General features: G+C 33.9%; 2 protein-coding genes across 2 annotated transcripts in view; one reads left to right on the forward strand and one right to left on the reverse strand.

The window, feature by feature from the left end:
• The first annotated feature begins 3068 nt into the window (after positions 1-3068).
• Positions 3069-15947, forward strand: LOC132551003 (stimulated by retinoic acid gene 6 protein-like). The gene is made up of 18 exons (XM_060215107.1): positions 3069-3151; positions 3572-3629; positions 4777-4862; positions 6159-6292; positions 7524-7693; positions 8919-9154; positions 9494-9576; positions 10220-10281; positions 10462-10603; positions 11246-11321; positions 11969-12047; positions 12543-12591; positions 12859-12973; positions 13522-13623; positions 14420-14583; positions 15001-15153; positions 15445-15653; positions 15891-15947. The coding sequence occupies exons 1-18, from the start codon at positions 3069-3071 to the stop codon at positions 15945-15947; spliced, it is 2058 nt and encodes a 685-aa protein (XP_060071090.1).
• Positions 15948-17974: 2027 nt separating this feature from the next.
• LOC132551004 (phospholipid-transporting ATPase IF-like) overlaps positions 17975-19281 on the reverse strand; it is a 65635-nt gene continuing 64328 nt past the window's right edge. Inside the window, exon 29 of the mRNA XM_060215108.1 lies at positions 17975-18952. Coding sequence (XP_060071091.1) covers positions 18925-18952 — 28 coding nt within the window. The 3' untranslated portion in view covers positions 17975-18924. The remainder of the gene's footprint in view (positions 18953-19281) is intronic.

A 19281-nucleotide genomic window follows, 5' to 3' on the forward strand; every position in this document is an offset into this window, starting at 1 on the left:
AGAAGTGGTGTTTTTACATGCAACTGTTTCTTGTCTAGAAGTGGTATTTATACATACAACTCTATCTTGTCTAGAAGTGGTATTTTTACATACAACTGTTTCTTGTCTAGAGGTGGTATTTTGCATACAACTATATCTTGTCAAAAAATGGTATTTTTACATGCAACTATATCTTGTCTAGAAGTGGTATGTTTACATACAACTATATCTTGTCTAGAAGTGGTATGTTTACATACAACTGTTTCTTGTCTAGACGTGTTTTTTTTACATACAACTGTTTCTTGTCTAGAAGTGGTATTTTTACATACAAATGTTTCTTGTCTAGAAGTGGTATGTTTACATACAACTGTTTCTTGTCTAGAAGTGGTATTTTTACATACAACTGTTTCTTGTCTAGAAGTGGTGTTATTACCTACAACTGTTTCTTGTCTAGAAGTGGTATTTTGCATACAACTTTATCTTGTCTAGAAGTGGTATTTATACATACAACTGTTTCTTGTCTAGTAGTGGTATTTTTACATACAACTGTTTCTTGCCTAGAAGTGTTTTTTTTTACATACAACTGTTTCTTGTCTAGAAGTGGTATTTTTTACATACAACTGTTTCTTGTCTAGACGTGGTATTTTTACATGCAACTTGTCTAGAAGTGGTATTTTTACATGCAACTGTTTCTTGTCTAGAAGTGGTATTTATACATACAACTGTTTCTTGTCTAGAAGTGGTGTTTTTACATACAACTGTTTCTTGTCTAGAAGTGGTATTGATACATACAACTGTTTCTTGTCTAGAAGTGGTGTTTTTACATGCAACTGTTTCTTGTCTAGAAGTGGTATTTATACATACAACTCTATCTTGTCTAGAAGTGGTATTTTTACATACAACTGTTTCTTGTCTAGAGGTGGTATTTTGCATACAACTATATCTTGTCAAAAAATGGTATTTTTACATGCAACTATATCTTGTCTAGAAGTGGTATGTTTACATACAACTATATCTTGTCTAGAAGTGGTATGTTTACATACAACTGTTTCTTGTCTAGACGTGTTTTTTTTTACATACAACTGTTTCTTGTCTAGAAGTGGTATTTTTACATACAACTGTTTCTTGTCTAGAAGTGGTATTTTTACATACAACTGTTTTTTGTCTAGACGTGTTTTTTTTTTTACATACAACTGTTTCTTGTCTAGAAGTGTTTTTTTTACATACAACTGTTTCTTGTCTAGAAGTTGTATTTTTACATACAACTGTTTCTTGTCTAGAAGTGGTATTTATACATACAACTGTTTCTTGTCTAGAAGTGGTGTTTTTACATACAACTGTTTCTTGTCTAGAAGTGGTATGTTTACATACAACTGTTTCTTGTCTAGAAGTGGTATGTTTACATACAACTGTTTCTTGTCTAGAAGTGGTATTTTTACATACAACTGTTTCTTGTCTAGAAGTGTTTTTTTACATACAACTGTTTCTTGTCTAGAAGTGGTATTTCGAGAAGTGGTGTTTTTACATACAACTGTTTCCTGTCTAGAAGTGGTATGTTTACATACAACTGTTTCTTGTCTAGAAGTGTTTTTTTTACATACAACTGTTTCTTGTCGAGAAGTGGTATGTTTACATACAACTGTTTCTTGTCTAGAAGTGGTATGTTTACATACAACTGTTTCTTGTCTAGAAGTGTTTTTTTTACATACAACTGTTTCTTGTCTAGAAGTGGTATGTTTACATACAACTGTTTCTTGTCTAGAAGTGGTGTTAATTATAATTTGTTAGAAAGAAAATGTCAACCGGTACAAATATTGATAAATGATTTCATCAGTTAAAATTGTCATATTTTAAATATTGCCTACAATCAAGTTGTTGATATTACGTACGTGTTTATCCTCTGTTTTGAAATGTGCTATTTCACAGTTGTTGGTATTGGTTAAAGAAGTGAGTGGGAGAGGCTTTGTTTACAATATTCTTGGTGAAGGAATTCCTTTCACCATAATTGTAGTTATTTATATCATTGTGAAACTAAATAAAAAACAATGATTTACAGGTTATGAAACCCTGTAAATGTGTGATTCATGAATATGCATAAACATTTAGCATTGGCAACGAAATTTTGAGATACGGTTATATGAAAATGTACGTGAATGCAGGGTATTCGCGAAAATAGAAACAATAGAGGACCGTGGAAACTGTTATCCCCGCTATAAAAACAGCAGTGTACACAACAATGACGACCTGTAAACAAGTACAAAATATGGAATAGAGAACAATAAAATCTCGAGACATGGATTACAACTTAAATTCAAGGTTAGATGTTATGTACAAATCGTGTTATATCAGTCCGATTTAAACTGATATTCAAGGAAATAACGGCGGAATATGAACGAAAGAATGATTTTCATGAGTCTCGTGGCAAAATGCATGGAGAATAAGACCAGATGTTCCAGCAAGGAATGTCTTTTCTGCTTCATCGGCGTAATCATCCCAAGAAAGTAAATGTCACGTGAACAGGCAAAACATCAAGGTAACCACCGGATATACGTACTCGTCGTTTTATCACACAAGGAAATCTAATACTTTTCAATAAGTTCAGTGTGAGAATATTTCTCAGTAATGTGCAACCTTCATCTCTCGAAACTGTCTGTCCAATGTCGACATCAAGCACGAAAATCGCAATATTGTGAAACAGTATTTGAATGTCGAATCAATTGTTACATGTAAACAATATCACAGTAGATACATTTAAAACACCAGGAACAAATATTTACCTTTAATAATCTAAATGTGCGTTCCAGACTATTCGGAAAATCATGCCAATTCATGTTCAACAGAAATTTACAAACACCGTCGACAGACAGCTGAACCATGCCCACTTTCCCCCTGACAACAAAGGGCAAAGGTTCATGCATTTCAATCACAGATACTATAAATAGATATTAGAATTTTCTAACACCTATGCAAATTTATGGTATTTTAAAACTTTATTCATATATCCAATATAGTAACCTTATTGAAACATACCATTCATCACTAAATTGTGTCGTCGACAATAAAGTACTATTGCTATTATCTAATAACAGATGTCTTTCCTAACATCCTTTTTGCTTGACCTGGCTGGAACGTTTGGAACCGTGAATACCACTGATTCACCTACTACGACGGAGTAAGTACAAATATATCATTTTCATTTCATCCTCGTTATTCCTTCTATGAAATACAATTGATTTGTTCGTTATTTAAAAGGTTTATATTGACAACCGCAAAATGATCGTAGTGAAGCTTACCATTTTACTCCAGCATGTCATATGATGTTTAATGTCATGTCTGCTACATTATTGCTTTTGTTTGCCTTTGATTCATAGTTTACCAGTTAGAGAGATTTAAATGGTGATCTAAAAAGTCAATCTTCGTATTAGTTAATATAGTAAGGTTCAAAATACCAGAAAAATACAGAAAAAAAATAATCTTAAAACCAGGACTTTTCTTCAAGAGAAACACCACTGATCGTTGAAGGCCGTGAATAATTCACAGATACCACGTCTATTATTGCAATGGTCTATGTAATGGATTTATTATTTTGTAGGGAATGTAACAGTGAGGTGGCAGACGGTAATGCTTACAACATATTCATTGTTCCGGCTGTAAGTTTCATTTTTGGGTAGCTTAAGATATTGAGGTTAGTTAACCCAAAGGAAAAATACATGCATATCTACGTGATATTCTCACCGACTTTACAACGTTATCCCATGGTTGCTAAGGACAGAAGGGATGGCGTAACTTTATATCTGACAGGTCAGGACGAGAACCTGACATGCGCCATGACGACACACACAGTGGTGCAGTGTCATCATTTTAGTACCTCAACCATATCGCAAATTGATAACGTCATCATTTAATGTGCTCAACCTTGTCGCAAATTGATAACGTCATCATTTAATGTAGCTCAACCTTGTCGCAAATTGATAACGTCATCAATTTCGACGCACATTTTATAGAACATACATGATGGCACAACGAAAAGATTTCACAAGGTTTTACAAGATATAACTTGTCTTTTCTAAGTATATGAAAAGAAATAATGAAAAACTGTTCCGTGGAGAGGGATATCTCAATCCCCGTGTAAGAGTTTCGCTAGCCAGCACGAGACTAGACCATCCAAAATCTTACGCTCTGGTTATGATATTCCTGTTCAAGAAACAGCCCCACGCAAGATTATATCAGTCAAAAACTGCAAAACAGATCAAAATGACGGATTACAAATATGCATATATCAACATGCCAACACAATTACCACCCAAATTCAATGAAACTAGTATTTGTATCAGAATTAATATCACTTAATTGTGTGGATGGTATAATATCTGAGGTATGTATATTTCTGTTGTTGAAAAGCACGGTAGATAAAACAGGCGAAACGTGAAATAGAGAAAACATCTTTCAAAGTGGAACAATTATCCAACTAAATAAATCAACAACGCATCATTATCAAAGTTATGTAACCATGGTGAAAGACTACCCGCAATATACCACTCAACTGGAGATCATTTTTCTTTAGATCGATCGGTTGATCGTCAGAACAGTAAGGTAGATGTTCCTGGTTCGAATACTAGAGGAGGCATTGATATATAACGACCTCTGTTACATATATATGTATCACTGGAATCAAAAGTACACAGGCTCGTTTCATGGATTTCACATGAAAAATTTACGTAAGATTATATTTTGCCTTTTAACTTCATGCTGAATCCAAATATGTAATGTGTATAATGTTCTTTTATTTTTCTCTAGGTGTTAGAAATACTTTTTCTTGCTTTTACAATCAAGAGGACTCACAGAAAATTAGAATGTTGTGGCGGCAAACCCGGTTTAGTAAGGTATGTGAATAACATGACTTTCACTTTGAAAACCGTATTATCTGCCATTAAAAATGAAAACATTTCTGTAGTCTGCCAATTGTCTTGCTGAGGCGAACTAACGTATTACTTACCCCTTCTCATAAAGTTACATCACCATGTCTTCTGCGATGGCCATGATGCAAGCATACGCATGTAGTGCTATCTAGTGCGAGACTTATTGTCACTAAAATGACATACAACGTTTTCTCAGCGCTCGTAATGCGTTTGGCAATATCTTGCCATGCTTGATTTATCGACAACCATTTTTCATCAAAGATACATCTTTGAGGTTCGTAGTAGAACACTAATGTTTCTTATCTCAGAAATAATGCAACGATCATCGCTCTCAAATTTAACAACAACAATGTTCGTTTTGTTGCTAACATAAATGGCATGCCTGGCAGTGTACCCTCTCTCATATCAACAGAACCTTGTATTAACCGGACCATCCAAAAGCAATTCTCAAAAAGGCGGCAGAGATACCGTATGTACTGTACAACTTTGTTCCGAGTGAATATGTAAATCAAAATGAGTTTCAGTAAGGTGCTTATTTCAAATTTAATCTTAATTGTAGCATGCAGAGGTGTGTCAAGAATGCACATCCTGATAGATTCTTAACTTGCTTCATTCTTATGACAAAATTGCGCACATTGGTGGGTGGATGTATGTGATTATTCATTGGGGCACACGCGTTACTTATTGTCAAACGATATTCTATTTTGAAAGCTACGTTTTTTAATTGAATGACGCGAACATTGTTTCACTCGCCATAATGCGAACACATGACGGCCTATTTAGTGAGAATACTAGTTTTAAAGCTGTAAGATGTAGTTTGATTCACCATTGACCTCTAGGGTAACCTATACTTAAACTGTCTTAAACTGTTATCATTTTCATTATTTCAATAAGGCTAACAACTCATTTGTAAACCTCATAATAACAGTGCACATTTTATCTGAAGAAATATTCATCAATGTCCAACATCTTGAAATAATATCCTGTTGTTTGTAGTATATACTTATAGTTGTACCAGGTTATGTTCGGTAACATGATCCATTCTATTTATTAGAGGAGACCGAAAAGAAATACAAATGATAGGTAAGATGGTGTAGAGCCAAATAAGGAATTAAACGTAGGCATTATACAGCTGTTTCGTCTTTCTGGGCCTAAATAAGGACGCTATGTGTACGTTATGATGATTTCCTGACTATTTAACACACTGAATTCATCATACTTAACACAAAAATGCCTTATTTTTCTTGTTTAATATTCCAGTCCAATGGATATCTTTGAAATGGAACACCGCATATCTTACACAGCAGCGTTTGGGTCGATAGCCTTCCTCTGTAGTGAAGTCATACTGGAATCGAAATACGTCATAACATACAACGGCCCAGGAGGTTATAGAGGTTGGTTTTGATAGAAATTAACCTATTGTATGTTGTCCTCATTTTCTCAAAACCACTGTTTTACGTTAATGTAGGGTATTTGTATGAAGTTCTTTCAGTGAGGACAGTATCAGGAGTCTGAGATAACGAGTATTTAGGTGTATCGTAGTGTCGAGTCCAAAATCAGCAATCATCAACCCCCAACTTAGCATGATCACGAACGCGATCACGAACAGATATTAAGATGTTTTTGAGCTTAATATGTTTTTTCATGTTAGATACAGTACATCCTTGTTTTAACCACTGATTTCTTGTCGGATCGCAGAGTAGTGACAACGTTTCTAGTATTCCGGATGGCGAGCGAGTGACTCGCGTTTATTTGGAGTCTTCTCCCTCCTTCTTCTGCAACAATCAAATGCTGGGTGAATTAGTGGTAAAGAGAGTTAGAAGATGGCCCCGTCCTATTCAAGACAGTGATCAGTCAGTACAAGATATTGACACTGCATGCAAATCAGTAATGGAAAAAAGCGCCATAGTATTTACTCTTTATTAGTTAGTAGAAGCAACGAGCCTTCATGGAAGATCCATACACGGAATACTTCATGATAACCTATTTCTGTCTTAAGTACGTCTAACTTGATACAATATAGGGTTTGTAACCAGTGATACAACATGGCATTTTCATTATTATCCGGAGAACAATTCGATGAAATGGAAGCACGCCACATATCCAATGACAAGTTCAAAGCCACCAGGTACAGCAGAAGCTTAGGGCGGCCATGTCAAGGAGTGATACACATGAACGAACTGTCCATAAAACCACAAGTATTGCGTTGGTCTACTGAACAGGACAACGCATCAGTCCATATCGGTCGAGGTGAGATGGCAGCGGTGGCAAGGAACTCCTCATCCATCCTGTTATCCAGACTAAGCACACAGGGATCCCCATCTCTTTCTTAGAAGTACCGGAGATTTAAGGACATGGACGAGATTAGTAATGGCTGTAGAGGGCTGGTTCGGGGACAAAGATACTGAGTTTCATCAATCGGTCATCACTGACTGGTAAACAAGATGAGTGTAGAGTTAAAAAGGGACTATGCTGGATAATAAAACAGTATGAATTCAAATATCTTGTCATTTCTACTTGATACCCTCTTGTATTACTTACGATATTCTCAGATACAGCTTTGTATTCCATTTTAGTTCTTTTGAAAATATTGATTGATTGATAACATGTGTTTCTTTGTTTCAGTGTTCGTAATTATCCTCTCCGTGATAGTGTACGGGATAGCATGTTTCCCTTTGTTCGTCGCTCTTTCTCTCCGATCCGTATTTAGTTATGGTTTCGGAACACTTCACGTCTGGGGATTCACGGTGATAGCGTATTACGAAACATTTGCCTGTAGCAACGATTATGGAGCGGTAAGCCACTTACACTCGGGTTAAAGTACTCATAGTTGTTATAAATGTCACGCAGTTGATTCAATAATCGTCCTCAAGGTTTGTCTTGAAAACTTCTGAATATGTTGAGCAAATTTTACTAACATAAGTACATCATATCAAGCGAGCAGGCGCATTAGTAGCTGACATGCATATAAATTTACATCACAGGTGCTTCATTTTGTGGTTCCATGACAACTTTTCTTGTTGTCACGAAAACTACTTCTTGGGTCCGCAAAATCAAATTTCTTTACTTTAAATATTATATTTCAGCAAACTGTCATATGGTATCAAACGATAATGGAAACGAAAAAGAAAAGATGTGTCGGTTCTGATGTCAGTTATGATGAATTAATATGTAAACTTTTATATACCACACACAAGACATGTCTGATAAACATCATGCCGTCGAGGGAGCGATTCCTGAAGGAGTAGCCGACATGAGGGCTAATACATTCAAAAGAAAGACATATGTTTTAGATATATCGCATGTGTAAGTGTACAAATGAGGTACAATCGAGTGGAAAGTCATTAGGAATGCACATGCTAAATAAGAAAGCATTTTAAAAAGGGTATAAGATACTGAACGGAGATTATGGGACATACTATACAAATGAATGAAATGAAATACACCTAAAACATATCTTTAAGTCCGCCAAACGAAATTGGGACCTTGTTTTTACTCAGATTTTTACTATTATTTTTGCACTATTAAAATGCCGTAGCTCTGGCGAATATTGAGGGATTGTCATAGGAAAGCAAACTTCTTATCTCACAGTAAAAATGTTATTGGATAGAAACGAGGAAATCCTGTAACACATACAAATCTAATGTTGACTGAGTTTGACCAATATTGAGCTCTTTAGATAATATAAAGCAATACACTAAATTTGGTGTCACTCTGGCTAATGTTGATTTTTTCGAGTATCTAACTTATCCGAGCATTACACCAAATTTACTTTAAATCTGATGAAACAAAAATCAATATGTCTGACAGAAACCCTTATACACAGACAGACAGACAGACAGAGAGAGACCGAGAGACAATCAGGCAGGCAGGCAGGCAGGCAGGCAGACCAAAAATAATATTCCCCCGATCTTCGTTCTCTGGGATGTGTGAATAACTTAAGTTAATTAATAATGTGATATTAATACTATAATAATATTTTCAATTTGAACAACAACTTTGATCATTTCGTATTTGCAGATAACAACTACCTTGTTAGTTCTCCGGATCATGCCAAAGCTTGTGTGTCTCACCTACTTGTCTGTGGTGTTACCTGTACGTTTCGTTAAGACACTGCAAGAAGTTATATCGAAACCAAGAGCTGTGCAGGACGTGAACGACACCACGAGCCACGAGGACAAAATAAGACGTATAAGGAAATCGATAATTGGAAGGCATATTCAGAAAAACTTTATGTTACCTCGACCAAAGAAAATGTATGAAACAACGATTTTCAGCTAGCTTTAATTAACTGTTGATTGACTCGAGTTCCAATACGTTACCATACTTTGTATTCGTGAAATTAAATAACAGAATGAATGACTTGTGAATACCCGTAATGAAACTGCATAACATGCATTTACATAATGGTTTACACTCAATTGAATTTAAATGATTGATATCAAGGTATTTAGAGTATCGATTTTTAATCCTTTGCCCTGTTAACCATCACAGTATAAACATTTCAACTTGGACTAAGTTTAATGAAATAATTCATGTATATCTTTCAAACTTCTAAGAATATACTGAACTATCTTGCTTTTTGTCGTTAACAGTGTTGTTGAACCAGGGATAAAGGGAAAACTTAGGGCGATTATAAAACCTATCCTGAAATCTTGGATATATAAAAATAATCCAGGTATGACTCATTTGATGTGTTTATCTTTATTAATTCAAAGAACTATAGCAAGCTTCCAATATCTTTTCAGAATTTTGTAACAATATTTCTCAAGCCGTTTGTGATCCAAGTGTATTAAAAAAAAAAAAAAAACAGAAAAATAAAACAAATATTGCTACAATCCAAGATGTAATAAAAAAGTGATATTTATATTGTTTTAGTTGTCTTACATATACGCTGTATGTCTACACTGCAAAACATACTGAGATTTAAATAAAACAATTGTGGTATTTTAATCAACATCTTCCATACAACAACTCAGGTTGATACTTTATCCCTTGTAAAGGACCTCCGGCGTCCATCGGCCGAAGGGATTATCGAGACCACCGTTCTCGATTTTGCTTTGCATCTTTGAATTTGTTTTATGTTTTATGTATGTGATGTAATTTATGTAATATTTGTGCCTTGATAAAGGGGCAGGTTGTTTCGAAAATTTGACCATTGTCGTACTGTCGCTATTACTTCATTGATATTTGTGGAACTGTTGGAAAAGGTAAACAAAAAAGACACTGATGTCATATCTATACCACAGATAAACAACCACGGTTTACTTTGAAATTTTCCTCTCTGATAAATGCATTTTTTATTTACGATATCATTTCAGAGTTTAAATATTCGTCTAGATTCCTTTCTACAGTCGGGGTCAGCTTTATCATAGTCTACAAGGTAAGTTACCGTTCTTTTAATATTTAATTACAGAAAAGAGCTCATCTGTTCCTTACATTGTTCTCTTACAATATTGTACAATAATCAATATCACACATATCACACAAAGGAAATATCAATGTCAATATTTAATGGTTTGAAAAGAACTTAATACCCGTAAAAGAGTACTTTTGTTTACAGTTGACTGTGGAGATATTGATAATTATCATTCCTACGATAGACGTATTCCTACAATATCTGGTGGATTTGCTAGAGACCAATCCGTCAGTTTCCCTCCAGGATACCATCTACATGACCTACTATTTGGTCGAAGCTTACAGGTGTAAGTGTCTCTATATACTGTAACCTTCGAATTTAAGCGGTTATCTTATTTTTGTGATTCTATTTGTATTCGAATTCAAGCGGTTATTTTATTTTTGTGAGTGTCAAATTGCATCCTTCCAGCCAATTAAAATATGCTTAATTGTTATGCCACATGTGGTATAATACACAATTTTTGCATGTATGTTTATACAACGTTGGAATGATTCACTGACGCTTTTGAATGTAATGTCACTCATCTATTTCATGATATACTTATGCCACATTTTCTTCTTCCAAGAGAGACTTTAGTCTCCGTGACTCCTCTCGTGTTCGGGTATCGTCTCACTGACGTTCGTCGTTGAGACACTTCCCGGACACGGGAGGAGTCGCTGAGACTCAAAACCTGTCAACCAATCAACTCATCTTCTTCCAGTGCTACTACCTATCCATGATATTTGTATTGATTATATTCAACAAACCCCAGGTCATACAGAATTATTATAAAATGATATGAGTAGAATTAGAATTTGTATTTTCAATGTTGCTGCTCTGTTATTTAATATTGTATTGTGAATTCACAATGTTGCTGAAGTATTGTTTCAAGATTGACTTCCGTTAAACACTACAAACTTATATCTAGTGTGATTTTCTCGTTTGACAGCCTGCATCATAGCAGCAACTGTTGTGGAGTGTGTCCTAGCTATGTTGATTCTCTTACACATCATATCATCATACAGGTACGTTTCAAATGAGCGAGAAAATGAAAAACCGCAATTCGGAGGCGACGTTTTCCCAAAATCCTTCTATTGTTTACTATCATCCGAAGTCTACGACAGGTACCATATTGTATCATAATCGAAACTCAACCTTGCTGGCTGTGTGATCATTGACGGTTATTTTTTCTTTATATATCAATATTTGTTGTGTATGTGGATATTTCTATTCCTTCATCAACGCTTCCGCCAATTGCACATCAAATCAAAGCATAATGTATGCCTCTTCAGTTGGCCATTTGCTTTTGTTGTTGAAATGCACGATGAAGAAAAAAACAAGTACAATCCTGTATTCGATTTTCATGTAAACGGAATTTCGTATGTTAAAATCAGCTCACAAAAAGTTCACAAAAGGACACATTTCTTCAATATCGAAAATCGAGATATTTCAATACAGATTTGAACAAGACACTAAAAATCGATTGAGATACAGAAAAAGAAACTAAATGATGACTGAAATATTCTGTCCGCATGAATATATTTTTTTTTTCACATTTGTTCCTGAAGCTTTGGCCTTGTTTCTGTTTTGAAACGATAGTATACATGTATAAACACGTATGTTTTTTCACAATATTTGTGCGTCTGTTGTTTTGGACGAATTCCATTTATAGGAAATATCTCCTGGCTTTACATAAGGGCATAACTCATCACATCCCAGCTCGCGAGGACGGGGCTAACGCTCGGCTTGTGGTAATATATGAATAACTTCCTTACAGATATTAAAAGCTAACTTTATAAACTAAATCATTAACTTAATGTTATTGTTCGTAACTTCATCCGAGTGAAGTTTTCTTTTTGACTTATATTCATCTTTTATAGACGTTAATTCTCTTGTTATTTGCGGAGATACAATATATATGATCTGAGCTGTTGCTTACAGCAAAAAATTGTAATAATTTCGTTGTATGTATTACATGGTTACAATAAACCAATTTAATTAAATATATATAACTACGTTGCTTAATATGTGAATTCGTTTTAACTGGTTTTTTTTATATTTAAGATTAATTTTAAAAATAATTGTTTTCTCTAAAATTCAAACATAATAATGAACATTATTATATGATATATACGTCATACATAAGACTTAGTTACTATACATATATCTCCTTTACGTCATACATAATATAATGTACTTAACATATAATTCAGAAAGTTCAGTCTTTTATATATGTTTCCTTACAGGTTGGAACAATGAGGTACAGTGGCTATCAAGTTGGATACACAACGTGGTGTAAGTCACGTTCGTCAAACACCTTATCTCTGTATTGCATTTGCTTAACATGATTTTGTAATGACCTACTGTTTGTATTGATTCTGCAACGAACCGATTGAAAGATAAGCATCTATTGACATAGTCACTGAAATCTCCAATGAATGTGACCTGGCTGATAATTCCCAGATGATACAGTAAAACTCCGCATGTTTTTATTGATGTTGACATGAAATACTTAAAACTTAATGGGACAATTTGATAATGGAGCTCATCATTATTTTGCAGCCTATTTTATACAATGGTGTCTCCTGTTAATATTCTGCATGGTCGTCGCCACTGTCATTATTCTTTATCAACAAGGTTACGGATATTTGATAACAAACATAATCGTTTCCGTCTGGTGAGTGAATTTAAAGGTCACTTATTCACATATATGTATCAATCGTATGTAGAATCCAGCAAACAATATCATCACTTGTTCACGTTCAGTATTTTTCTAAAAATCAAATTGATATCTGGCAATAAAATATGAACGTCTTTTGTACTGGTATACAAATAACAAACATGCCTGTTACAAATTTGAACTGATGGTACGTTTCAACGTCTTTCAGCTAAATATGTCACACATTTTAGCGAATATTTTCATGTCAGATTACAACCTTTCTAATGTACGTTTTGCAACTTCCTCGCTCTTATGGCAGAAAGAAACAAACTAAAACTCTTGAAGCAAGATGTTCATGTTCACTTTTTAATTCATATTTGCGAAACCCGTTTCATATTGAAGAGAAAATTGTGTGTTAATAATTTCTTGTTTTCATGTAATACTCGGCTCATAATAACTCATGACCAAGAATGACATTATTTGGAAGTAACATAGAATGTTTCTATACTGAGTTTTGTTAAATATTTCAAATGGGAAAAGAACAATTGTCATTGTTTCTATTCCAGGTCAATCCCGGTTACAACGCTAATAATCAACATCGCGCAGACTCAGATATCAAAGTTCGTATTTCTTCAGGAAAAAGATGAAGTACTAGCCCTTGATAACAGGTAAAAACCTTACGTACAAATCTGAAACTATAATTATTATATTTGTCGATAAATTGTCAATTTCCGATGTCACTAATGTATAAACTTGGACTATCTATGGAATACGAATTGAAGTCTTTGTCTTAATCTTGTACATCGGTCTCTTACCTTGATCTTTTCTAACAAGGAAACCGATAGGGACAACCTTCCTTCACGCTGTATTATAAGCGTGATGATTCAATTTCACATTTGTGAATTTTCCATTTCTGAATAGCGACTTCCTTCCTCTCCAATGTATAATGTTTAGATATTGCAGTTGTTTCGATATTCAAAGGCATGCTCTCATTATTGCATTTTTCCTGAAAGATTTCGGCAACTGACGGCTAAACCCAAAACACAGTTTTGAGAGAAATAGGTTGATGAAGAACTGTGGAAATTTTACGATCGCTATGAATATTTTATATCATGATACTTACTAGATAGATTTTCCATGGCAGGTGTCGTCAATGAAGCAGAAAATGTTTTCCCTTCCAAGTCACCTGGTTTTATTCTCCTTTTTCATGGTTGTCAGTGTAATTCAAATTTTGCATATTTTGTAAATAATGTGTTCTTAAAATTGAATTTTATATAAAAAAAAAACTAAATAATTCGAACACGATAATTTTGATCATAAAATGAATCGATAATGATATAACTCATCACTACCATACTCTTTAGATATTGGAAGGTTTTGGAATTTGGCAACAAAGGGAGAATTATGAATATGCTGCGACGAAACAAACGGTTTTGAAATATAACACTTCCATGTTTATTTCAGACGAGGTTTCTTCATCTTTACTTATTTCATGTTTTATTACAACATTTTTCTGGGGCTGGTGTCTTGTTTGTTGAGGATTATAAAATCGATCATACTGGGAGCCCTATTCCTTGGGCGACTTGACCACTCCACACTACCCAGGAGGTTTCAGTTGTTGGACCCAGGTAACAGCAACTGCTTAATGAACAGACCATCATCTATACATAGCATATCAATATGTTTGTAAAAGAGGTTATTATTCATTTCAATGCCTCCGCTAGGTTTCGAGCCCAAGACATCTGACTTACTAGTGTGACGCTTAACCAATCGAGCTAATATTGCGACCAGTATATACCATGGTTACATTTATAATATATATATAAATGGTGCCCGTGACATCGTGATGTCATTAAACTCTGCAGGAATCTTTCATTTCACATTTCTGTGGATGTGTTTAACATAATTATTATAACAGGATTCTGACCACATTTTCTACCATTGCCACCAGTTTTGTCCGATCTCAAATTGTAATAATTAATAATTATAATAAAAGTTAAAAAAAATGAAATGCCGTTATTGTTCTATTATTTACTTTTTTTCAGGTTTTGACGCTTTTGTTGGGTTCTTACATATGGAAAATGCCCACCGACATCCTGTTGTACTGGCCTTCATTTCTATCTTACAAGTCTATGTTCCACATAAGGATATTTGTACGTCATCTCCAGAAATAACCACGTCATCCGGTTCAGCAATAGGTAGTTATCAATGTAAATTTAAGTAAACGTTCAAATAAGATAACTGTACAAGGACAAGCACGGGATTAGTTGACATCTGTTGTGTACTGACCCGAATCTATAAATAAACTTATGAAAAAAAAAACCATTTAAAAGGTGAGGTTTGGGTGTCATCACTTGTTAGTCGTTGTTTCTCCATTAATGAAACATCGCACTTCATTTTCTGTTGTATACGGTGTATATCATTTTAGTAATCCAACTAGTGTTTATGTATATTAATATTTATTTAAGTAATGTATATTTTCATCTCAGATTTAATGGGAAAAGATAGCAGGAGAAAACGAAAGGTACATCATCGTTGGCATCTTTTCTACACATTGCATAACAACCCCAACCTGAGGACACTCCGGAAACGGACTTTAAAAGCATTCGAAGAAAAACTCCAGGCAGAGGAAGAGTTGAGAAAAGCTAGGAAGAGGAGAGATAACCTAGCGATTTATGGTGAACCAGAAGTTGTCCAGGTAGCTTTCTTTGTTAACATGTGGAAATCTGTTTGTTATCTATCAATATCCAAGACATATTAGTTAATACAAGATAATTAGAACCATATTTGGAGGGCATGTTTTGACAACCACCTTGAAATATCTATTTTGGATTCCAAATAATTTTGTCTAATTATCTGTAAATTAGAGACCTTTTTTTCAAGACGAATTCAAAGAAAAGACCTTTCTGTTTCACATATTTGTTTTAAATTTCAGATCCACTTGCCAGAAAAGGAAAAAACCCTCTATAGCGAAATCCAGATTTCAACGTAGCTAGCAATACATCTGACCATCCTCAACTACTTGTTATTCCTGCCAGGAATGACCTCGCACATTTAATAATATTTTAGAATGTTGGTAAAATATCACTGATATTACAATGGTCAATCGCATTGCTTACTTTTGGACTCCATTAAACATGTCCATATGCTTTCAAGACAACCTGATAGATACAAATGTAATGCAAAATTACATTGGATGATATTGTTTCAGAATATTCACGATGATATATAATACTTTAAATATTATGACTAGTGTCATCAAACTTATGATTTCTGATTTTCTGTGGTTAAAACTGTGATAAGCACACTTTGTATTAAGTTTTTGTTGAATATGTAAACGAAATGTTGTACATTGTATACTGGTTATTCCTATAAACCTGATAAAATCCTGGTTTATATATGACGGGGGTATTCATCCCTTATAAACATTTTTGGGTTCTTTAATGCACACTTCGTCTTAGGTTCTGTTTTTAAGGAAAATACTAGCGCATGCGTGTCCCCTAGTGTTCCCTTCGTAGTTTCCAAAGTGTTCCTTACCTGTCTTTTTTGGGACATATTTTCTTACTTACATGAACATTTCAGTTTCACTCTTGAATTTGAATTCTCCAAGAAAAATAACAAAAATTACAATTAAAGTGTACTATTATTTTTTATTTTCCCTATTAACGAAGAAATAATTTTGCATAAATTTACAAATCATTAAAACCTTAAAATATAATTATTTTTCCAAAATTATCACAAATGGCCTACTTGACCGATCGGAGGTATTACTGATATTATGGTTCACCATATGAATAATTAAAATTGATATGTATTATTAGAACACGATACTGTACATCATTATTATGTAAATTCAATCTCGTCAAACTCTTTGTTTATTAAAATATCAGCATAAAGAGAAATCATAATATCACTTCCACTAACCAAACAACAGTTGACGTCTGAAAAGGGAATTATTTCTAAAATAAACGTAAAAACCTTTACTGTTATTGCAAGGTAGAGATGTCCCCCGTTCAGTAGTAGTCACTTATCTATACTCGTTATTACATCGGATCTGATCAATGAATGAAGACATCATTGCTCCCATAACGTATAAGGAATGCTGGTTTCTAAAACAGACTTCATCTGGTGGTGATGTACGGGGTAGTCTTGTATCAACAAAGGTGAGTTACCAGATAAAATAATTAAATGTCAAAAAAGAACAATGGATTTATCGTGGACTTATGTAAAGGTATATTTAAAACATAAAAAACTTTGTTTCCCAACATCAAAAGACGTGACACTGTAATCAGGATTATTGACAAAAAACCCATCCAACATGTCAACATTATCCAAACTATAAAGATATGAATTGGTCGTCATCAAGGGTGGTAACTCAATTTGGCATAAACCGATTTGTTTGTCTTAAAAAAAAATCCCCCCCCCCCAAAAAAAAGAAAACAAAAACAAAAAACAAAAGCCCCTTTCAATCTATACAAAAGCATTGTGTCAATATTGGTCTCTTCCATGAGATTTACAATGAGCAATTTACAGAAGTGCACTCATCCATTCTTTAAGGTTACTTCAATGATTCATTAAAACACATACAAAACGAATTATGAAGCAGCATTCTATGGGTCATATAAAAAACGATACAACTGCTTAGCTAATGTAGTATTTCAAGAAAACCACATAGGAAAGATAAACACAAAAAGGATAACTTTTGTAAAGAGCAGTATTTCCAGAAATAAAAGAAAAAATCAAGGATACATATCGGGACTACCGGTCAAATCACAAAACATTTTTTTTCAAACATTATTCATGTATATCAAACATACGTCAACAATTGCTAATTTGATGAAGGTGAAAATATAGTGAACATGTATGATAACTATTAGCACAATTATAGTGTAGCATAAATGTAAAACAGGATTTCTCATAATTTACAGGATTCAACATTAGCACGTGCATATATTCAATCAATGAAATCAATTTTTCAATTAATATAAAAATAAAATTTACATGTAAAATCTTGGTTTATAAAACATCTTGCGAGACCGTAAGTTCACTATATTTGTAGTATATATAAAATAGTATGTACAATCAACATCATTTATATACTTATATATTAGATACAAAACTCTTAATTTCTTTAAAACACAAATTGCATAATTCAATATATATATACAAACTTATATACATCCTGGTTTAATGTTTTGTAGGTGATGAAGAGGTAAAATATCTTGGCATATCTATATATCCTACAGTCACGTTATCACAAGTAAAAGTATTTGTTTTTATCACAAGAATTAGCACTACGTCAAATACTTTTCATCTATAAAATGGAGACTTTCAGTTAATCACAAACCTCCAATCTAACACAGCTGAACAAGATCAAACTTTATGTGAATAAACAGCAGTTTTAAAGAATTCCATATGTAACGCCTTCATGGTTTGATGATTAACTGGAATCAATAGGACAAACTTTTTCTTACCAAGTTACAAATCAGTTGAGCCGTCGATGAATTATTGCATCCGTTATACCCAAGAATCAACTCGGAACATCAATTCACCACTAAGTAAAAGCCGAATGTGAGACATGTAGGTTTTTGGTCATCACGATCATTTATGGAATATTTTGTGAGTCGGATATAACACCATTTGTTTAATTAAGACATCAACAACATTCAGCTTTGATTCTGATGTAGTAGTTCTGCCTAAATCTGTTCATTAGTTTTAATTTGATTGCTGCATGGTCAGTATATCACATTAAGGAATATTTGTGTAGTAAAGCATTTGTATCGGAAGAAAATATACCCAAATATGGAACATTCTAGCTACAACCGACAAGAATGCACTCTGATTCACATCGTGTAGACTTATTTTTGTTTAGGAATGTCTTAGAGAGGTGTATGATAATGGTTCACAGTCTGGCGAGGAATCAGGGAGACTCGTCTTATAGCTGGCTGCCTTTCTGTGAGGAATGTCGCTTAAAGGTACGTTAGATTTGGAATTTCCCTGTAACAAAAACAAAGCTACACTGTAACAGATGTTTGATTCTATATCAGATTTATTCTACATCCTATCAATCCTTGTCGACTTTCATTTCTCTGGGATTATTTCTTCATCAGGATAGTGAAATGGTTAAGAATATCCCTATGTACTCGATGCTCTTTGAAGATTGTATAAAAAGGAAAAGTGACATTCAACATTTACTACAAATTGAGGAAAATACAGAAAAATAATGAATTAAACTGCATAGTAAAGCAGTTTTGTCCATATAGGACTCATGAGTGATGTTAAATCATTCAAGATTTCAGAATTTTCAAACATATCGAAAGCTTGGG

Source organism: Ylistrum balloti, unplaced genomic scaffold (genome assembly GCF_031769215.1).
Source record: "Ylistrum balloti isolate Yb309-2 unplaced genomic scaffold, AGI_CSIRO_Ybal_v1 Utg370164, whole genome shotgun sequence".
Taxonomy (NCBI): domain Eukaryota; kingdom Metazoa; phylum Mollusca; class Bivalvia; order Pectinida; family Pectinidae; genus Ylistrum; species Ylistrum balloti.